Below are 23,398 nucleotides of genomic sequence, written 5' to 3'. Positions count from 1 at the left end.
TATTTAATATGCCTTTTTTTTCCTACAGTACTGGGGATCAGACCCAGAGGTGCTTTACCGCCATGCTACAATCCTGATCCCTTTTGTTTTTCTTTTATTTTTTATTTCAAAATGTGGTCTTGTTAAATTGACCAAGCTGGTCTGGAACTTGGGATCCTACTGCATCTGGCAGTATTTTTGAGAGTACGTATTTGAAAGGTTTAAGAACTTTATTTTTTCTTGTTATTTTATTTTTATGGTATTGGGGATTAAACCTAGGGCTTCCTGCATGCTAGTAGAAGTGTTCTAGTACTGATCTACATCCTAGCCTTTTCTTTTTTACTTGCCATTCAAAGTCTTCTTTCAGAGTAGAAATTTACAACTACAATCTCCAAAGCTAATTAATGAGAGAATACCTGGGAAGGCAGGAGAAGAGGCTGGCTGAGTAGCCCCAGTTCTGTACTCTAGTACTTTATAATTCATTTGTAGTTCTTTTATTTTAGTTGTTATTTCCAATATTTGCTCCCTGTGGTATGGCTCCAACCTTTCATTGCTTTGCCCAAAATATGAATATAGATTTCTTACTGTTCTCCTTTGCAGGGTTGGAGATGGTTGGAATTTTCATAATAGACTTTCTTATATATTGAGGGTAGAAATAAAGAGAAATAGAAGTTATCAAGATTTATCTTTGCACTTTTCTCGCATACTTAAAATATTATGTTTTCCGTTAATCTCATTTTACCTGTTTAGAAGTACAAAGGGACATAGCTTAACAAATAACTTTTCTGACTCAAGTCTGGAGGGAACTATCTTTCACCTCTGCTCAGAAAGTTTATGCTATATGTCTCCTTACTGCAATAGTCTTTTCTAATAGATCTCATCTCTAGTTTATTGGCACAGAAATTAGGTGAGACCACCCCATTCATTCATTCATTCCTTCATTTGAGTTAGGATCTTGCTGTGTTGTCCAGGCTGGCATCAAATTCCTAGACTCAGATAGACATTCTCGCCTCAGGCTTTCAGAGTAACTAGAACTGTAGATGCATACCACCATACCCATCTTTTATTTTATATATTTATTTATTTTAAATGTTGAGATAGGGTCTTAACTAAGTTGCTCAGGGGTAGCCTTGAATTTATGCTCCTCTGGCTTTGGTCTCCTAAATTGCTGGGATTTCAGTTGTGGCCACTATGCCTGTCTTTTATAGGCTCAAAGTGTGCCCAGAAGTTAATACACCATTACATACAACATTCTTCTCAAAATTTTACAGTAGTTTTTTGTTTCACTGCCTTGAAGCAGGTTTCAGGTTAGAACAATTAGTAACTTTCTTATTAAACCATTTTATCCCAGAAATATATTGTACAACTGGTCAGGTTTTTTTTGGCTTTTGTTTTTTGTTTTTTTGCACAGTACTGGGAATTGAATGTAGGGCCTTCACACTGAGCTACATTTCTAGCCCTTTATTTTTAAATTTTGAGATAGGGCTTTGCTAAATCACTGAGAGTTGCCCAGGCTGTGCTGAACTTGCTATCCTTCTGCTTCATCTTCCACAGTGCTGGGAGTACAGGTGTGTGCCAGTGCTTACTAGAGTGGCAGTGCCATTTTGCATCCTACCAGCAGTGTCTTAGAGTTCCATTTGTTCTGCATCCTCCTAATACTTGGCATTTAGCTATTGATTGATTGATTGATTGTCTTTTTGAGACAGGGTCTCACAGTGCAGTTCAGGCTGGCCTTGAGCTCACTTTGTAGCCCAGGCTGGCCTTGAACTCACAACAATCCTCCTGTCTCAGTCTCCTGAGTGTTGGGATTACAGGCATGCACCACCACACCTGGCCTTATTGTTGTTTTAATTTGCATTTCTCTAATGGCTAATACATTTGAGCATCTTCTCAAATATGTTTGCCATCTTTATCACTCTTAGATGAAGGAAGTCTTTTTTTGTGTGTGTGTGTGTGTGTGTGTGTTTGAGATAGCGTTTTGCTGTGCAGTTCAGGCTGGCCTCTTGAATTCAATTTGTAGCCCAGGCTGGCCTCAAACTTGATGGGATCCTCCTGCCTCAGCCTCCCAAGTGCTGGGATTACAAGTGTGCACCACCATCCCTTGCTAAGTCTTTGTGCGTTTTAAAAAATTGAGTTTGTGTGAACTCTGTTACATTTTGAGAGTTCTTCTTGTATTCTGGATTAAAGACCAACGTCAGCTGTATGATTTGCACATATCTCTGTCTGTAACTTTTTCTTTTTTTTGACAGTACTGGGAATCAAACCTAGAGCCTTGCTTGTGCTGGGTAAGGTGCTATGCCATTGAGCTATAACCCTAGTGGTCTTTTCATTTTCTTAACAGTGTTTTTATGGTGTGAAAGTTTGTAGTTTTTTTTGTTGTTGTTCTTATAAACATTTATTTTCCTCCAAATTTTTTGTGTTTTTCTGTAGTATCAAAAGAGTTTGTTTTCCTTTTCCCAAGTGTTGAAGTTCAAAGTCAGGTCTTGACCACAGACTAATTGTGATCTCAATGTCTTGTATGTTGATTTAGTTTTATATGTATTTATATTAGTTTTCTTCAAGGTTATCTATCTATCTATCTAGATAGATAGATCCTACACAGATATATATATCCTACACAGAATATATCCTACACAGATACATATATCCTACACAGAATATATATATATTCCTACACAGATACGTACAAGCTTTTTATCCTCATTTTACCACTTGAGAATACAACTTTTAAGAATGTTTTACACAGCTGTTTCTTGGTGAAGGTCATTTGCAAGCAAGTTGGTTTCCGAAGAAATCTAGTTTGGTAGGTGAAGGATCCATTGAGGGGTTCTCATTAGTTTTTTCCATACATTCTGATCCATTGGACTTCTTTTTGAAGAGCTTGTGGAAGGAGCTGCGAAAGCCCCTTTTCTGGTCCTGCCTGGGATTTTGATTGCTGAAAGATGTTTGTTCACTTTCTCTTTTTTTCCTTTGGACAGAAGTGGGTGGTGTCTTCTAAATGCATTTCTTCCAGGTAGGTCTGCTTTTCACTTTGGGATCTCTGTTGAGGAAAGAAGGTTGTGGTGTACCACTGGTAGAGGTGGTGGCAGTGGTGGCCTTGGCCAAAAGTCTGTAATTTTATGAGACCCAATTTTTTCTTTTTTTTTCTTTCATAGATTGTGCCTTTTGTTAGAACTGTTTGCTTACCTCTTGTAAAGGTTTTGTCCGGTGTCTTCCAAAAGTTCTGTTGTTGTATATTTTATCTTTAGATCTGTGATCCATTTGAGATAATGTGTACATAAGGTAGGAGGTTTTGGATGAGTTTTTTAACTTTTATGATATACATTGAGTTATTCATAATATCCTTTCAGTATTTAGTGGTATCCTTTTTCGTTCCTAATACTGGTAGTTCATGTTTTTCTTATTTTTCTTTTAGTTTTGTCTGGCCAGAGATTTATCAGTTTTATTAAGCTTTTCAGAGAAGCAGCTTTTGGGTTCATTGACATGCTCTGTTGTTTTTGTTTTAAATTTTTTTCTATTTTTCCCCCCAGGTGTTAGGGATTGATATATTTTCTGTTTGACCCATGAATTATTTAGGAATGTGTTGTTTAATTTCCAGGTACTTAAAATTTTTTCTGGGTAGCTCTCTTACTGATTTCTGGTTTAGTTCCATTATGTTCAGATTTCATACTTTGTTTTATTTCTAGTTCACTTAATTTTTTTATGACCCTGGACATGATATGTCTTGGTGAATATTCTCTACACAGTTGAGAATGTGTAGTCTTTTGGTTGGGGTGTTCTATAAATGTTGATTAGATCTGGTATTTGGTAGTGATGTTGAGGTCTTTTGTATCCTTGCTGATACGTTGCTGGTTATGTAAGTCCTGAGGGAGGCAGTTGAAGTTTGTTTTTTCCTTCATGTGGTGCTGAGGACAGAACTCAACTCTTAAGTGTGCTAGGCAGATACTCTACCACTGAGCTGCACCCCCAACCTTTTTGGTTGGTTTTGACTTGTTTTAATGGCCATAGACTTCTTGTTCTCTGTGAACTAAGTTTGTGTTACGGATAAAATTCTTCTGAAAGTAGACTCACTGGGCTTTGGATAGTCAATAATTGATTTTACATTTATTTCTTGGTTTGTTTTTTTGAGGGTCTCACTATTTAGTTTAGGCTGGCCTTGAATTCACTGTAGCCCAGGTTGGCTTCAAACTTACAGTGATCCTCCTGCCTCAGCCTCATGAGTGCTGGGATTACAGATGTGTGCCACCACTCCTGGCTACATTTAGTTCTTAATTATTGACATCTGTAATAACTTTATACTTTTTTAGTTATATTTCACCATGGATCTGCTATAAATGCAGGGTATGATTTTATTTACTATTAAATGTTTTATAAATCAGTATAGGCATTTGTGGTTATTGTGAAAGGAGAAATGGTCCTGTCAGTGGACCTTTAATATAACTCCTATGCTTTTTATTTATAAAAAAATGTAAAGGATTTAAATGCCTTGTTTACTCCTGAAACTTCAATTCCTAAAATGTCTGAAGTATTCCAAGAACACTAACCTTGGAGGTTTTTGTTTGTTTGTTTGCTTTTTGTCTTTTTGAGACAGGGTCTTGCTATGCCGTTCAGGCTGGCCTTGAGCTCACTTTGTAGCCCAGGCTGGTTTCGAATTTGCAACGATCTTTCTGCCTCAGCTTCCCAAGTACTGAGATTACAGGTGTGTGCCACCACACCCGGCCTAACTTTGGAGTTTTTAAGACCTAGTTCAAGTGCTAGCTCTATCAGCTGTTACTTTTGTAATCCTGAGTAAGTTGCATAGTTGTCTTGAGATTAAGTTTCTTAATAGGCAAAATGCAGGTAATGATATGTACCCTTACTTCAGGATGCGGCAAGTGACAAATGAGAACTAATATATATGTACTTTGTAAATTTCATTTTTTTATAGATTTAAAAGAAAAATTTTATTATTGTCAATTTATATGATTATTTCTATAGAAAGGTGTGTGTAAACTCTTTATTAGTAGTGAAAAAGTTTAACAAATTTGCTTAATAGAAGAATAACAGTAAAAGATAATTTTTAATGCTAATATATTAACAATAAATAAATACATCATACATAGTTTTGAAATCACCATTTTTACAAAGGAATAAAACTGTGAAGTGAGTGAGAGTATAAAAAGTTCCTTTACAGTGGGGAACTGTCCATTTCTTTTATTTTTTAAATTTATTTTAAAAATAAAAGAAGGAAAGCATTAACAAACAGACATCCATTACAAAATAGCATAAGAACAAAACAAGCAATACTGAATTACAAAGTGGTAGGAAGGTAACAATGGTTGCTGTATTACATATTGATATCTTCAAAGTGGTTTCTCAGGAAAACAAATATAGACATGCAAGACTGATCAAATAATTAATCATTAACTGTTCCTTTCAGTAAAGCGATAGAAGTCAGTAGTGCAGCTATGTTAGCTATCCTGTATATACATGTATACATAATTTCCCCTTCTTTCTTTTCTCTTTGCCCTCACCCCAGTTGCTCTTTACTTTTGAGCATTTTCTTTTCGTTTCACAATGTCTATCATACCTCCTAATTCTTATTCACTCTTTCAGGTTGTTACACTAGTGAGACAATACATTGCTTACACATGGAGGTCTGGTTTATTTCACTTATGAGTATGTCTCTAGTTGTGACCATTTTACCTGCAAAAGCTTTGAGTTTATCTTTCTTTATAGCTGAGTAATATTCCATTATATAAAAATACCACAATTTTTTTATCCATTCCTCAGTGGATGGACATTTGGGTTGCTTCCACAATTTAGCAATTACAAATTGCGCTGCTATAAACATAGGAGCATATATATCACTGTGATACGTTGTTTTCAGATCTTCTGAGACAATACCCTAAAGGGGAATAGCTGGGTTGAATGGGACCTCTAGACCTAGTTTGCTGAGGAGTCTCCAAACTGATTTCCACAGTGGTTTCAGCAGTCTGCATTCCCACCAGCAGTGGAGAAGAGTTCCTATTTCTCCACAGCCTTGCCAACATTTGTTATTGGTTGATTTCTTAATGCTAGCCGTTCTTAGTGGGGTGAGATGAAATCTCAATGTTGTTTTAATGTGCATTTCTCGAATGACTAATGATGTTGAACATTTTCTCATGTATTTATTTGCCATTTGTATTTCTTTATCTGAGAAATGTGTATTCATCTCAGATGCCCATTTTTGGATTGGGTCTTTGAATTTGTGGGGGGGGCTGATGTTTTTTAATTCTTTATGTTCTAGATAGAAGACCTTTGTCCGAGGGACAGTGAGCTAAAATTTTTTCCCAATGTGTGGGTTTTCTTTTTACTCTGCTGGTGATTTCTTTTGTATGTTTTAATTTACTTTTTTTTTTTTTGTGATACAGAGAATAGAAACCCAAAGCCTCAGGGATGCTCTGCCACTGAGTTATATTCCCAACCCCAGGTTTTCCCCTTTATTTTTAAATTTTGAGGCAGGGTCTTGTTATGTTGTTTAGGCTGGCCTTACACATTTGATTCTCCTGTCTCAGCCTCCTAAGTAGCTGGAATTACAGATATGTACCACTATGCCTGGCCTTATTTTGCTTAATTTAATAATTCAAGCCGAGCATAGTGGCGCACGCCTGTAATCCCAGCACTCGGGAGGGTGAGGCAGGAGGATTGTTGCAAGTTTGAGACCAGCCTGGGCTACAAAGTGAGCTCAGGGCCAACCTGAACTGCATAGTGAGACCCTGTCTCAAAAAGACAAAAAAATAAAAAAATTAAAAATAATTTAATAATTCACCTTTTTTGTTACTTTTAAGAAATTTACATAGTTGAGGAGTTTGCATGTAATACTTTTGCTGAAGCTTAGCAAGCTTTGTTTAATTTACAAAACTGGATTTATCAAGTCTGAATTTATCAGTCAGAATTTTTTTGTGGGAAGTTGTTGATTGGTTTTAGTAGCAAAAAATGTGAACATCTCTATTTAATATCTTTCCATGTCCAGAGGATGCCAGCCCCCATCAGATTGCGGGAGCTGATCCGGACCATCCGGACAGCCCGAACCCAAGCTGAAGAACGAGAAATGATCCAGAAAGAATGTGCTGCAATCCGGTCATCATTTAGAGAAGAAGATAATACATACCGGTGTCGGAATGTGGCTAAATTACTATATATGCATATGCTGGGCTACCCTGCTCACTTTGGACAGGTAGGCTGGGCTGAGACCACATCTGGCAAGGATGCTTTTCTTTGAATAATAACACTGTGGCTCAGAGGATGTCAGTCTTTTCCTAACAGGGAGGGAGATACATTTGATATCTTTGTAGTTTGCATTTGGTCATTGTGGCACTAAGGCCATAACTGAGAGGGCAGGCTGCAGACTGGGGAAGGCATGATCCTGCCTTATGAAAAACTCACGACAGGTGTTTCTAAGGTAAAGAAATTAAGTGGTTGCTATGTAGTAGTAGCATCTATTTTGTCCTAATTACCTCATTCCTTAATTGCTACAACTTCTATGCAGTGCAGGTCTACCTGCTGATTCTGTCCCTCCCACAAATGTATACACACACACACACACACACACACACACACGTGCTTTTTCATTATCTACTGAAATAATTATGACATTTCAGTAATCTAATGTATATATATTTATATCCAAATGTGTGTGTGTGTGTGTATATATATATCCTGCCTACTATACTGTATTATTTGTGTACAAGAGCATCCCTTCCATCAGTGTAGTACTGTATAGCACTCTGCTTATTGCATTTGAATCTGAGTCTCTGTAGACCCTATTGTTTCCACATCATAAATACTATTGTCTTCAAATAGTAGTAGTCATCTCTTCCTTTTCCATCCTTACACATTTTATTTTCTTACTATACTCTAATGCTTTTAAAAAAGAAGTAGCAAAAAGAAACAGTAATAGTAGTCATCCTTGTCTTACTACAACTTTAAATGCTGTACATATTCTGATTAGATGTGGTTCAGGTTTTAGGTAGATACTCTTTATCCCACAAAGGTGCTTTTTCATAATCTACTGAAATAATTATGATATTTCAGTATTCTAATGCTACATTTTCCTTTGCATGTTAGAAATAAACTTTACTTGGTCATGATGTGGTTTTTTTTTTTTTTTCTTTTATGCTACTGTATTTGCCTACTATTTTAACTTGTATGTTATGTTTAAAAAAGTACCTAAGCTTATTCTGCCAGATTGTGGTCTCTGAATACTACCTCACTTTAAAAGGACCAGGACCCATTACAATGGGGACAGACCCAGGGTAAAAAATGTACAAAATAAGCTTAAAATATTTGACTTTGCCAGAAAGCAAGAAAGACTACAAAAGTCATGCCAGAGGTTTTAGAAGTTATAAGAAAAGGCAGCTGTTCTCAGAGTGAGGTTATTTTAATATTAATAGAATAATGTGATTGATTAAAATGTACGAAGCAAATTTGTCTTTTTGGGGAGTGCAGAGGATGCTAAGCACATGCTTTACCATTGAGGTGCATATCTAAACAAAAGTTTTAAAATTTCATTGTTCGTCTTTGAGTGATGTTAGAGAACTAACTCATTATTTTGAAAACTGTTACTGGAAGGAAAGAAACATTTATCTTTACTTTCCTTGCCAGTGTTTCTTCTGAAGGAGTTATTGGTAACCCATTGCTAACAGAGAAGTTATACTTTTTTTTTTGTCTTTTTGAGACAGAGTTTCGCTATGCAATTCATGCTGGCCTTGAGCTCACTTTGTAGCCTAGGCTGGCCTTGAACTCTCAGCGATCTTCGTGCCTCAGCCTGCCAAGTGCTGGGATTATAGGCATGTGCCACCATGCCCAGTTTTACCAGAAAGAATTATATGCCTGTTGATGAAAGCTCATACCCACCACCTGAACAGTGATATATAAAATAAAAAATATAAAATGATATACCAAAATATATAAAAGTGATATATAAAGTGATACTCAAAATCAAATCAAAACAAACCAAAAACTAAAAAACCTAAATCTGATTAAGCTTTCTTATGTTTATAAATGAGATAGGGTAGAAAGAGATGTATAAAGCAGTGTTCATTTCAGTGTTTCTAATAGTAAAACGTTGAAAATAATAGTCTTCAAAGAGTAGGTAACTTTATATTCACAAGTGGTACACCACATACACATGCACGGTGATCAAACCTATGTGGAATGTTTAAAATATTTATTACAGTAAAGGACACAATCCCTATATTCCCCCGTGCTTTGGACACATCCCATTGCTCATGCCACTTCCTTTTTTTAATTTTTCTTTGAGACAGCCGATGTAGCCCTGGCTGGCCTCCATCTCACATCAGTCCTCCTTCCTTAGCCTCCCAAGTGCTGGGATTGCAGGAGTGGTGGCTCATGTCACTTTCTGGAGGAGTTCTGGAAGTTCTCTTTTGTGTCTTTATGAGGGGTGATGAAAAATACAGTGAATGCTGCTGTCAGATCTGGCACCATGTGACTGCTGGCTCTTTCCCAAAGTCAAAATGACAGTGAGGCAGCCATGACAGTGCAACTCATAAAAAGACCTTCTAGAACTGCTTCAGAAAATGCTAAGAGCAGTAGGAGATAAGTGTGTTGGGGGTATGGTATTTTGAGATTAGTGGAATGACTTTTACTTAATACATTTAAAAGAAAAAAAATTTTTTTGAACATTCACTATTTTTTTATTATATCAGGGAAAGAATAAACATACGACTCTATTAAAGCTTATGTTGATGTGAATAATACTCATAAAGAGCAGGAATATGATATTTATATAAAGTTTGTAATGTTCCAAATCATTTTTTTCTCCACATGGATAGTAAAAACATAAGGTTATTTCAGTCATGAATGATAGTTTTGGAATTTGGAGAAAAGGGAAGTAGGATTAAGGCAATAATATGTAGAGGGCTTCAACTGAATTTGTAATACTAAAAATTTTTAAATTAAATATGATAAAATGTTAAGATTTGATAAAGCTGATTGGTAGATTGGTGATATGTAGTTATTTTGTATTTTGAGTGAAATATTTCACAATAAGTGTTCTCAAGAAGAAAAAAGTGGGATTCAGTAGAACTATTAGGTATTTTTGGAGTTTTTTTTTGCCTTCCAGAAAGAGGAAAAAACAAACTCTGGTCTATAGAGATTTTATGTTACCTGGCTACATAGTGATAAATTACAACAAGGTGTTTTTTTTTGTTTTTTTTTTTTTTGTCTTTTTGAGACAGTCTCACTACACAGTTCAGGCTGGCCATGAACTTACTTTGTAGCCCAGGCTGGTCTCACACTTGTAATGATCCTCCTGCCTCAGCCTCTGGAGTGCTGGGATTACAGGTGTGTGCCACCAGACCTGGCCCTCTAACAAGGTTTTTTTTTTTTTAAGTTTGAATGAAGAAGAAAGTTATTTCCAAATAGTAAGGTGAAATAAAAGTAGTTTTTTTAAAAGACCTAACCAATCACTTATAGATTGACCACATCATAAAACTCCATTGTTACATTTAAAAGCAGGTGCATATGTGGATTTGACCTTGTGTGAACTATTCTAAAAGCTAACAGAACAGGAGCAACTTTTTGCTAAGGGCAACCAGATTAAACATTGATGAGAGGCAACTAAGGTCCTTGCTTCAGGAAAATGTAACAAGGTCAGAAACATGATAGTTTTCTTTTAAAAAATTGATTTGATATTTGAAAAGAATTGGAGCATTAGAAGTCATCTAGAAAAATTCTGTTTTTTTTTTTCTACAAAAATTGTGTAACAATTAGAAATTGTCAGTCTCTACCCCTAATCTCCTCCATTGGAATTTTCTGGGAGTGACTTGTTTTTGTGTTTTTTTTTTTTCAAAATTCTCCCAGGTGATTTTTGACCTGTCTGCTTTGGGAACCCCTTCTAGCAAGGCCCTGTATTTGTTTCAGTACCTTTAATCTCTTAGACTTGTTGCTAATGATCAACTAGCATGCTTCTGCTGAGGATTCTAAGGCCACTTCTGGAATCCACTGCTTAGAATAGTGACTGTCCTGATGGTGTGGGGTGGAGACACATTATTAAGGGCTGTCTTCCCTTTTGGCTCAGTTACCCTAGTGATGCAGAACAGAAGCCTAGGTTGTTAAATAGCTTGTTTAAGATCTCTAGATAGATGGAGAGGTTGAGCTCCTAATTGCCTTTCTCTGAAGTTTTCCTTCTGTTCCTGACCTAAACTGGATACCCTTCCTCACTTGTTTTCATAGTATCATGTGCATAAGTGTGATGTATATTTATTATTTGTGGATGGCTAATGTTGGTTTTCTTATGTATACTGTTAAAATGGTGTATCAGTGAGAATGCCTGGCACATACATTGTTTGGTACACCAGTTTACTAAATTAAAGCGAAATGTCTGTTTAGGGGTCAAGCTGGTGGTACACAGTGGAGCTTCATGATTGCTAGTAAATATAAAACAAATTTGAGAGTAGGAAAGAGATCATCTCAGTCCTTTGGGACGTAGAGGAGAGAGAGAAAGAGAAATTGATAGATGAAGAATATAACTGTGAGGGGCTGGGGATTTAGCTCAGCGGCAAAAGCGCCTGCCTGGCAAGTGCAAGGTCGTGAGTTCGGTTTCCGGTACCAGAGAAAAACCAAAAAAAAAAAAAAAAAAAAAATAACTGTGAGCAGAAAAACCTAGCATTTGGCGGGTAAGTGATTAGGAACAAACATACATTTTTAACAGTCTCCTACTGGCATCCAGAGAAGTTAAAAATAGCTTAATACAGTACTTGTTCTGTGTGAATTTAGGTTATTGAAAGGCTGAGCCCCCCCCTTCCATTTATTAGAGTTGTGTTTTCCTAAGAGTCTAGTAGTCTACATAAAACTACTCTAACACTCAACTGCTGTTTTTTTTTAAATATATGGTGTTCACCTTTGCAGGGGGAAATAGTTTTTGTTTTTTTTTTTTTAAATAGTGTATTAGCTTTTATAGCCATAAGACCCTTCTGCCTGCAGTTTTCATATGATTTCCTTCTAGTCCGTTATTATTTTCCTTTGGAATAGATAATGGTAGTTAATCAATTCTAAATTTTATTTTATTGGTTTTTTGAGACAGGGTCTCACTGTATTGCCCAGGCTGGCCTCTCACTAGTGATTCCTACCTCAGTCTCCCAAGTGGTAGGATTACATGTGTGTCTCCCAAGTGGTAGGATTACATGTGTGTGCCACCACACGTGGCTGATTTTAAATTTGAAAGATACTAAAGATACCGAAGGATTCATGATAAAACACTTCTATGTTTGTCTTCCGGTCACTTAGTTTCTCTATAGACAACCGATGGTGTCAGCTTGTTGAATATCCTTCCAGAGATACATTATGCTTCTACAACCTGTTTCAACATACTGTTTGCAATTTTCATTCATAATCTGTCCTGAAGACCAGTATTTAAGACCTCCCTCAGAGCTACTCTTGGTGGCCTATACCTTAATCCCAGCAGCAGGCTGAGATAAGAGGATTGTGTTTGAGGCCAGCCTAGGCAACTTAGTGAGACCCTGTCTCAAAAAAAAACAAAATAAAGCAAAACGAAACACCAAAACCTTTTCTTCTCCTCCTCCTACCCCTCTCCTTCCTCTCCCTGCCTTTCCCCCTCTCCCCTCCCCCTTCTTCTTTCTCCTCCTCCCCTCTCCCCCCTTTCTCTCTTTTTTTTTTGAGACAGTTTCTTGCTGTGTAGTTCAGGCTGACCTTGAATTCATAGCAGTCTTCCTGCCTCATCCTCCCATGTGGTGGAACTACAGGCTTGTGCTGCTGCACCTGGCTAAGAGAGTCATTTTTTTGCAGGTTCTTTGACATGCTGATGGTAGTATATTTAGCATAATATTCTGTTACATGTATGAGTCATAATTTATTAAACTACTACCTTAGTAATGGACACTTATCTCCAGTCTTGCTGTTTTAAACACTGCAGTTGAATAATACTACTATTTTCCACAAATGTGAGTATAAGTGTAGTATAATTTTTTAAAAAGAGAATTGCTGAGTCATCTTATATAAATTTGTAATTTAGATAGTTCAGTTCTTTCTATAGCTTGTGCCAGTTAATACTGCCATCTCTTAATCTTTATACTGTTATAAAAATATCTCTGGTTTTGGTTTTTATTTCTTTTTAAATAACTTTATTGATATATATTTTGCAAATCATGTTAACTCATGTATTTCAAGATCCATTTCAGTGGGTTTTTTGTGTAAATTTACTTACTTGAATTTGCTTTTTTTTTTTTTTTTTTGGTACTGGGAATCGAACTCAGGACCTTGTGCTTGCTGGGCAGACACTTGTGCCACTGAGCTGTGTCCCCAGCCCTGCATTTGTTTTATGAAAGTTTGATTTCCATTTCTATTTTTGTTTTCTATGAGCTGTTTGGCCTAATGGTTTTCCATTCTTATAATGCACCATTGGTATTTTTAAAAAGGAGTTTGACTGGGTGTAATGGCATGTGCCTATAATCCCAGCTTCTCAAGAGGCCAAGGCAGGAGATTGCATGTTCAAGGCTAGCCTGGGCAATTTAGTGAGACCCTGTCTCAAAATAAAGAAAGGGATGGCGATACAGCCTACTTCTCCCTGGGTTCAGTCACCAGTATGGGGGAAAATCAGTTTGTAGGAACCTATTATATAGGATCTCACATCTATAAAATGACTTGTAAATATTTTTGCCAAGGTTGTCATATGTCTTTTTTTTGAGGTGGGGGAGTACCGGGAATTGAATATAGGACCTCGTGCTTGTCAGGCAGGCGCTGTGCCACTGAGCTGTATCTCTGGCCTCATTTGTCTTTTGACTTTGCTCATAGAGTATAGAGTAAAAGTAAGTTTTCTGTTAACTTGGTGGGTTATGAAAATAAAAATGGGACTGTTACTGTGCTTTAAAAGAGCCTGCCATATGTGTTAGAAATGTTTTGGGTGGGCTTTTTTTAATGATTTTCGTGTCATACCAGGGATTGAACACAAGCTAAGGCAGCACTATACCACTAAACTGTATCTCCTGCCCTTTCTAAAAATTTTACTTAGGGTCTCTAAATTGCCTACTCTGGCCTCAAACTTGTGATCCTCCTGTCCCAGCTTCCTGAGTTGCTAGGATTACAGGTGTACACCCATCGCATCCAGTGGTTTTTCAAGTGGCTTTAACTGGATTAATACTACTTGGTGAAATTGAGATTTTGACCTAGGGAGCAGATATGTTTAATTGATCGGGTTTTTTTCCCCTTCTGTTCTTTAGTCATGCAGTAAATAGTGAGGAATTGTATCTTTTTGGAGATTACTACTTAAAAATAGATGTTTTGCTCTCACATGCTGGTCCTTCTTATGATATCTCTATCCCCCAATGTTGATGTTTCCTTTTCAAAATTTGAAAACTTAAGTAATGTTCTCAAAGGTGAAACATGGTACATTCTCTGTACTGTTGCTGGCCACCAATGTGTGATGTTTGGTTAGAAATAATTCTTCCCTGAAGGGTATATTTCAGATACCATCTCTAGCTGTGTAATCTTATATTTTTCCTTAAATTTGTCAACATCAAAAAAAATTTGCTTCTTCTTGAAACAGAGTCACTGTATAAATAGAGGATATTGTAAAGAATTAATTAATTATTTTTTGTCTTTTTGAGATAGGATTTTGCTATGCAGTTCAGGCTGGCCTTGAGCTTACTTTGTAGCCCAGGCTGGTCTTGAACTCACAAAGATCTTCCTGCCTCAGCCTCGCAAGTGCTGGGCTTAGAGGTGTGTGCAACCGTGCCTGGCTAAATAATTAATTTTTTTTTGGGGGGGGGTTGGTTTTTCTCCCGTACCAGGAACCGAACTCACGACCTTGCGCTTGCCAGGCAGGCGCTTTTGCCGCTGAGCTAAATCCCCAGCCCCTAAATAATTAATTTATGTCCCTTTAAATTTTAGTTTTTCTTTTTGCTATTGCTGCTTAGGTTTTTTCTTTTTTTTCTGTTTAGTTTTGAGGTAAATTTTAAGTAAGTGTCATGGAAAACAAACTGTATTTACTGGTCACTGATGACGTTTAGTGTGACTAATTTAAAATGCGGCTTTAGAAATACGAATGATCTCTGAGAATATATCCTACTCACTAGTTGATCTTAATAAAAGTTTTGGATAATTTGTAGTGTTTGGAGTTGGCCAGAAGCAAGATTCAATAAGGATGATAAAAACTTGTGTGCTATCTAATTCTTGGAATATTTTCTTTTACTACTAAATAATTCATAGACTTATTTATTTATTTATTTATTTATTTTTTTTGGTTTTTCTCCGGTACCAGGAACCGAACTCACGACCTTGCGCTTGCCAGGCAGGCGCTTTTGCCGCTGAGCTAAATCCCCAGCCCCTAGACTTATTTAATGTTTAGAAAACTTGTAGTTTGAAAAAGTAAAATATTTCTAATACTCTTGGTTTCTGATTTTCTCATTCATCAGTGATATTCTACAGACCTTGTAGAAATGATTTTCATCAACTTTTACTTTAGAAATTGTTTTTAAAACTTAAATTGAATGTTTAGAAGAAAGGAAAGAGTTATTACTTAATCTCTTTTAGTCTTACAAGACATTTAAGTTTGCTCTTTTCCCAGCCCTTTTTAAAGTTCTGTTTTTTTAGATTTTGAGACACAGTCCTGCTAAGTTACTGTGCTGCCCAGGCTGTGCTTGAACTTGTGATCCTCTTGCTTCAGCCTCCCAGAGTGCTGGGAATACAGGCGGCATATGCCACCATGTCTGGCTTAGGTTTTCCTTTTTTGATTATGGTTATTCTCCCTGGAAACTTCTTTAGCATGCTTCTGACAGTATATACAATTAGCTGACTGTAGGTTTTTTGTTTTTTAAATGCAGGTACACTGAAAGAATATATTTAAAGCTTGAGTTCTATTTGTGGAACTGCTTTATTTTCCTTAATTGCACTTTGGAACTTAGTAGATAAATTCACAATGGAAAGCAGTCTCCAGTGATCTTGCTTTCTACATATACAAGCCCCCTTTGGTGGAGCCCCTTTTTCTTAGGAGTCATGATTCTAAGCTGAGTTGTGAAAATTCTTCTTGGAGAGTCATACTTGTATACACCTTTGAAAACCATTGTTCCAGAGGAAATATTTGGCCTTTCTATGTTGGTCTAGATGGAATGATAAAGTATATCAAAGTGATTGTGACTTTCAAGAAAGGCCAACCTTAACTACAAAAGACTAGGAAGCCCTGAGGAGTTATCTCTAACAATTATGTAAAGAAGAAATTGTATAAAATTTTTACGTTAATTTCACTACAGAGTTTTTCTCTGGCTTTTAAAAAACTATTTGATTCGTATGCCAGTTGTGGTGGCACATGCCTATAATCTCAGCACTAGAGGGGGTGAGGAAGGAGGATTGTTGCGAATTTGAGGCCAGCCTGCGCTATAAAGTAAGCTCAAGGCAAGCCTGAACTGCATAGCGATACCCTGTCTCAAAAAGACCAAAAAAAAAAATTGATTCCTAAACCTTCACTTTTCTCATAGTACTTGGTTCAAGTCCTAAATGTAGCATATTTTACATTACATTAAGTTTGTTTGACTGCCTTAATTAATTGTACATTTCTGATGTTTAGGATACTGTTTGGCATATTGATGTAGTTTTATTTATTGAGTTTTTGGATTCTCAAAATAGGAACCAGACCTTAAATGTGTGAGTTAGGTACTTACTTAATATAAGGTAGGGATCTTATTAGACATTTGATTTATTAATATCTTATAATATTTAACTTGTTTGATGTGTATGAATCTGTAGAATGAAGTTAAAACTCAAAATGAGTATTTGGATGGCAAATGCTATATGAGACCGTGACAGTCTGATTTGTTCCAGAACCTGATTACTATTAAGATATATGAAGGTCTTATGTCTCTGCTTATTTATTTAAGTAGTTTGATACAGGTCAGTACTTTGATCATCTTTGAATTGGGTTAAAAACATTGCTTTCCTAGGTTGTGATAGCAAGTTCTTAATACTGTTTTTTCTTTGCTTTATGTCTTTCTTGTGCATGTGTGCAGTTGGAGTGCCTCAAGCTTATTGCTTCTCAAAAATTTACAGACAAACGCATTGGCTACTTAGGAGCAATGCTGCTATTAGATGAAAGACAAGATGTCCATCTTCTCATGACTAACTGTATCAAGAAGTAAGTTTTACCGTCCCTTCTTCTAATGACCACTTTCCTCTTTTAGGGATTTCTGAATATGACATTAAAAGTTTCTATTTATTGGTTTCTATTTATTGTCTAGAATGTATTGGACTTTTTTTGGGGGTACTGGAAATCAAACTCACGACCTCCTGCTTGCCAGGGAGGTACTGTGCCACTGAGCTATATCCCTGGCCCTCTAGAATGTATTAGAATTGCTCTGAATTCAATAGCTTTTAGGATGTGAAGAGGTTAATCAAAGAATATAAGTGATCACTGAAATGAAATGTGGGCCTTCATTGAAAAGGCATTGATAAAATATAATTTTCTTATATTTCTAGGACTTTGAATACCACGAGTAGTGAACCTTTAGACTTACTAAAAATTTGACAGTGTAGCTGGGTATGAGAGCATTCTTGTAATCCCAGCATTCAGGAGGCTGAGACAGTAGGATTCTAAGTTTGAGGCCAGTCTAGACTATACATGGTAGCAAGTTCAAGGCCACCCTAAACTACATACTGAGACCCTGTCTGAAATCGTGCCTCCCCCAAATTACCAACAATATGTTCTGATTATCTTTTAAAGGTAAAAAGAGAGGTGATGCTTGTTACTGGTCTTATCTGAGATTTCAGTTGTATGGAGTTGTTTGTATTGCTGTGAATTTTAATGTATAGACTTTTCAAAACTCCTTAATAGCTGTTTTACTGTTATACTAGTCTCGTTGTGCTAGCTTACCTTGTGTTCCAATTCAGAAATCTTGCTGTGTAGAAAAATTAGAGGATCTGTGCAGGGAATTACCAGTTCTTCCCACTGTCGCTCTCACAAGAATTCTGTTAGAAAGCTGTAGGAGTTCTCATGGCCCAAACATAGTTAGAAGTACTTTTTGGTTTGTTTTAGTTTGATTTTGGTTTGTGTGTGTTTAATCACTATTTAAATTTCTTTTTTATTTGTAGTATGCATATATTTAAAAGAAAGTAGAAGTGCATGGTAGTATGTGCCTGTAATTCCAGCACTTATTTGGCTGAGGCAGGAAGATTTTGTGTTTGAGGTCAGCCTGGACTACATAGTGGGAGCTTGTATCAAAAAAATCAAAAATGTGGAACTAAGGGGTGGAAATGTAGGTGACCAAATTTGCAGACATTTAAACTTGTATTTTTTTCTAAAGTAACTAGTAACTTCAGATTTTTTCCAAAGAGTAATGGGAAATTCCAAAACAATAGTTTTAATTGGGTGACAGTAATCAAGTGTAGCCTTTGAACTGGTTGTAATTGCACATGCATGTGTAATCCTAGCACTATGGGAGGCTGAGACAAGAGGCTCTTGAATTTAAGACCAGCCTGAGCTATGTAGTGAATTCTAGAGCTAGGACTACATAGTGAGACCCTCAAAGAGACAGAAATAACAAAGAGTAGCATTTGAGTACAACAAATCTGTAACTTAATTCTGGGAGAAATTCTTGTTTATTGTCTGTAGAATAAATATTAATAAAGACCATAACAAGTTGTGCACCAGCTCATGTATTCAAATTTATTGCATGCATGCTATGTACCTGGAGCTGTTGAAAGCATTGGAATGGAGAATTACAAAACGGACAGAGGCCAGGGATATAGCTTAGCAGCACAAGTGCCTACCGGGCAAGAGCAAGGTCCTGAGTTCGATTCCTGGTACTTGAAAAAATAAAAAGGGATAGAAATCTTTGTTGTTATAGGAAGTACATTTTAGATCAGCATTACTTTGGATAGGCCTCAGAGAGTTTCTTTAATTTGTGGTGTTCTGTGCTTTGTTGCTTTTGTTACTTAAGCTTTCTAGCATGTGCTCATAACTTGGCAACTCTGCCTGGCAGCAAATTCCTATTAGAGAGTTAATACCAAACTTAAGTATAGGTTTATAGCTTGATAAAAATTGAAGAATGAGGCCCATAGATAAATAAGAAATCTTTGAATTTAGTTTTCAGGAGGTCCAGCCAAACCCAAAGTGAATTTAGGACAGAACTACCTTTTCAAATAATTGAGAGTTGAATAGGCACTTCATTCTAATTATTGGATCATTGAGTTTTTTGAAAATAAAAATTTGGTAAAGTATGCTGTACACACACGCGCGCGCGCACACACACACACACACTTGTGTTTTAGGGTTTTTGAGAGGGTCTCACTATGTATTCTATGTTGGCCTTGAACTGTCTATGTAGCCCACACAGCCTTTGATTCTCCTGCCTTGACACCCCCAGTGCTGTGATTGCAGGTGTGTGCCACTACTCCTGGCTTCCTATTTTTTTGTTTTTTGTGGGTTTGTTTATATTATAGGGAATTATAGTATACCACGAGGTTCTATACGTGGTAATTAAACACTTGCCTCATTATTCATTGACTTAGAAAAACTTAAGACATTAAGGATTTTGGGATTAAGTCTTTAAAATGCAGATTTAATATTTGAAGTTCTTAAAATGTTCTTAAACATTGAAAAATGAATATAAAGTCAGCTAAATATATTTGGGAACTGGCACCCAAGATGTTAAAAATGTAGTTAATATTTAAACTTCATTTTACCTATAATTTTTATCCAAAACTATTCAAATTGACGAAAAGGAGCAAATCTGGCCAGTTTCATTTTATCTTCTTCCTTTCTTTTCCCATTTTAGTATGTCTTGCTGAAGCAAGCACGTTCTTTTTCTCTTTTCATTGGGCAGCAGAAACTAACACCATTTATTTCTTAACTCAAAAATACTAATATTGGGGCTAGGCATGTCTATAGGTCAGTAGTAGAGTACTTGCCTAGCAGTGCAAGACCCCAGATTTAATCTGCTGCACCAACCAGCCAACAAACAAAACACTGATAATGAACATGCTATATTAATGTAAATAGTATTTATGAAAAATAAATTATTTCCTAAATCAGAAAAATTCCACTGTGAAGAATGGCATTATTTTACATTTGTATAATTCTTTATCAATTGGCTGCTACTGTCTTCTGCAGTTTCTTATATTATGTTCTGTTGATTGAAGTATGTGAAGAAAATCTAATGTCTTCCAGATAATATAATTAGAAAAGGAAAGAGTAGTAGCGATGGAGTAGTGCACCCCTGTTATCCTAGCAGTTGGGAGGCTGAGGCATGGCTCAGTTTGAATTTTGTCATTGGCAATGTATTCTGTTAGTTTTGCTCATGAAGGATTAGGCTGACTTGGATGTTTGTCCGGAAATGTGTGCCAGATACCCAAATCTTAGTTGACAGTTATTTTTCAAATAAAAATGAGGTCCTTTTTTTTTCAACTATGTAGTTGTGGTTACCTTTGAACTCAGTGAGCTTGCTGCCTCACCTCCTAAGTGCTGGGATTACAGGCGTGCACCACCATACTTGGTTTGAGGTCTTACTTTGAAAGCAGCGAGCTCATTAGTTTTGCTTATGAAATAACTACACAAATGCTTTCCTCTGAGATTGTCATTTTACTTCAGTGTTGCAGCACAAGCAGTAATTCAAGCATATTTCTCATTTTGTCATGTAAAATATTTTAAAAATATACATAAGAGTTGAAAGGTAAGGTTTTTTTGTGTAGTTCAGTGGTGGAATGCTTGCCTAGCATCCATGAAGCCCTGAATTTAGTCCTCAGCACTACAAAAAGAAAGATTTGAGAATTAATAAAACTAATAATTTTTACTGCTTTGTCATGAAGAATCTTATATGAAACTGTCTTTTTTCTTTTACTTTGCTAGTTTTTGAGACAGGGTCTAGCTATGCAGCTCTGGCTAGCCTTGAACTCATTATGTAGCTCAGGCTGGCCTTGAGCTCCCCACAACCCTCCTGCCTCAGCCTCCACAGTGCCGGGAGTACAGGCATGTGCCACCTGGATTAAATCCAGGACCTCGTGCTAGTAGTAGTCACTATATTTACTGCCACAGTAAGTTATAGTAGTATAGTTTGATTCCCCTGCTATTGATTTGCACTAGCAGGCAAGTTTTTCTCACCACTGCTTTTGTGTCATCAGTGTAAGTATCAGTACGCAGTGTTACAGGGTTATGAAAATAAGCTAGGTATGGTGGCACATGCCTACAATCCCAATACTTGGGAGGCTGAGGCAGAAGGGTTTTGTGTTCAAGACCTACCTTAAATTGTGAGATACTGTTTTAAACACACACATGCACACACAAACACACATACACGCACACACACAATTTAAAGGACTGTGAAAATAGTTTGAGTGGCAGTCTTGAAGACATTTAGAGACCTTTTGAACCAACCTGCATCTTAGGAGACTAAAATGCTCTGAAAGCTGTTAGAAGTAACACAATTCGTAATTCGGCCTCTGAATAACAAGAATTGATTGTAGTATATAGATGTTTACCAGTTCAAGCTTTAGCTTTTCTGAAAGAACACTTCCTGACCTGTTTGAAAATAATTTATATGGTAATGTCTCAATTTCTACTCCTAAAATAAAATAGCTGAGGCTGGATAATCTATAAAGAAAAAAAGATTTATTTAACTTACAGGTTTGTAAGCCAAAGTCAAAGATAAGGGCGACCCCATTTGATTAGCTTCTAGGAATAGCACCACAGTGGGAGAGGGAGTGATCACATGGCAAGAGAGGAATCCAGAGAGCAGGGTGGGACTAGTCTTGTTCTTCTGTAGCAACTCATGGGAACTACTAATTCTTCAAGGCTAGTATCTGGTGTGCACTTTTCGCAATCACCTCCCTCTAGGTTCTACTTCTTACAGTCTGTACTGTGTACCTGTTGCATCAACACATACACTGGGGACCAAACCGCCAATACATTAATCTTTATCGGATGCCCAAACCATAGCAAGTAATCAAAGTCTGTTAGATGATTTCATGGATATGTACCACTAGATATAGGAGTTTACTGTAAAAATAAAACTTAGTTTTTAAAAGGTTTTATTATAATGACAGTTACAGATTTTTTTCTTTGTCATCATTTTTTTTTGTACTGGGAATCAAACTCAGGACTTTGCGCTTGCCAGGCAGGTGCTTGTGCCGCTGAGCTGTATTCCTGGCCCCCCACTTTTTTTTTTTTTTTCTTTAAGTAGGAAAATTTATTGGAGAAAAGGAATGGGGAATAGGAATAGCTTCTGAGAGACAGGGAAGGTCCTGAGTGGGTTGCCCTCTTCTCTTGAATAAAACAAAAATGTAAAAATTATTTAGTGAAGCATCACTAAATAATGCTTTTATAAAACACTTTAGTTCATATGAAACTTATACCTTAGTTCATACTAAAGTATAAGACCAAAAGTGTCAGAAGATAAACTGAATTTCTGTTGTGATGCTTATATTATCTTAAATGCTGTAGAAATAGAGATTATTTTCTGATTTTTTAAAAAGGGTTTTGTTAGTGTATGTCTTATCTTTTCTTATAGTTAATAATTAGTTGATATTAAAAGCTGGCTTTTTTTTTTTTTTTTTGGTCTTTGTGAGACAGGGTTTCACTTTGCAGTTCAGGCTGGCAGGCTTGAAGTCACGTTGTAGCCCAGGCTGGCCTCCAACTCACAGTGATCCTGTGTGCTGAGATTACAGGCGTGAGCCATCATGCCCAGCTCTAAAAGCTTTCTGAGATACAGTTTTCTTTATATTTTTATCTTTGCCAGTTTTTACTTTCAGTAGTTTGCTACATTTTCTAAAATGGTTTGTCCTTAACATCTAACTTACACTGTGTCCAATTTCTGCAGCTTTGGTATTTTGAAACACTGGGTTGCAGATCTCTCGAGGATTGTCAGCTCATTGTATTGTGATTTGTAATAAAGTTGTAATAAATGTTTTTTTCTAATTAATCCTATTAAATATTTTCATTAAAAGAAATCTTGAGTCATTTCCAAACTTGTTTGTTAAATGTAAAGTTTTTTTCATGGGAAGTACCAAGCAAAGCATATTCACACACACTCCCTTTTTTTTCTTTTGCAGTGATCTTAATCATAGCACTCAGTTTGTGCAGGGACTAGCTCTTTGTACTCTCGGCTGCATGGGCTCCTCAGAGATGTGCAGAGATCTTGCAGGAGAGGTGGAGAAGCTCTTGAAAACCTCTAACTCTTACTTAAGAAAAAAGGTAACTTTTAATGAAACCATTGTGTACATTTGGATTAGGGAGTATTCTGGAGATGAGAAGACAGATGTCATTTTTGAAAACATGGATGATAATACAAAGAATTTTTCTCTGATCTTTTAAAAGGTTTTTTATATACAAATCTTAATTCCTCTGTTTTCAAGGAAACTTAAAAGCAGATTTACTAAATATTCTAAGTGACTCATCTGATTATTTCCAAAATTATGTAAATTCTTCAGTATTAGAAGC

The 23,398-nt window shown here is 36.4% G+C and overlaps 1 protein-coding gene across 4 annotated transcripts in view; it reads left to right on the top strand.

The window, feature by feature from the left end:
• Ap1g1 (adaptor-related protein complex 1, gamma 1 subunit) overlaps positions 1-23,398 on the top strand; it is an 80,908-nt gene that overhangs the window by 18,829 nt on the left and 38,681 nt on the right. For all 4 annotated transcript variants that reach the window (XM_005403516.2, XM_005403517.2, XM_013503973.1 and 1 more), the window contains exons 2-4: positions 6,974-7,177; positions 16,980-17,104; positions 23,011-23,152. In XM_005403516.2, coding sequence (XP_005403573.1) covers positions 6,977-7,177; positions 16,980-17,104; positions 23,011-23,152 — 468 coding nt within the window. In that variant the 5' untranslated portion in view covers positions 6,974-6,976. The remainder of the gene's footprint in view (positions 1-6,973; positions 7,178-16,979; positions 17,105-23,010; positions 23,153-23,398) is intronic.

The sequence above is a fragment of the Chinchilla lanigera genome, unplaced genomic scaffold (assembly GCF_000276665.1).
Source record: "Chinchilla lanigera isolate Chin_1 unplaced genomic scaffold, ChiLan1.0 scaffold00083, whole genome shotgun sequence".
In the NCBI taxonomy this organism is placed as follows: Eukaryota; Metazoa; Chordata; class Mammalia; order Rodentia; family Chinchillidae; genus Chinchilla; species Chinchilla lanigera.
The sequence above is the reverse complement of the archived record's forward strand: the minus strand, read 5'-3'. Positions and strand labels throughout refer to the sequence as shown.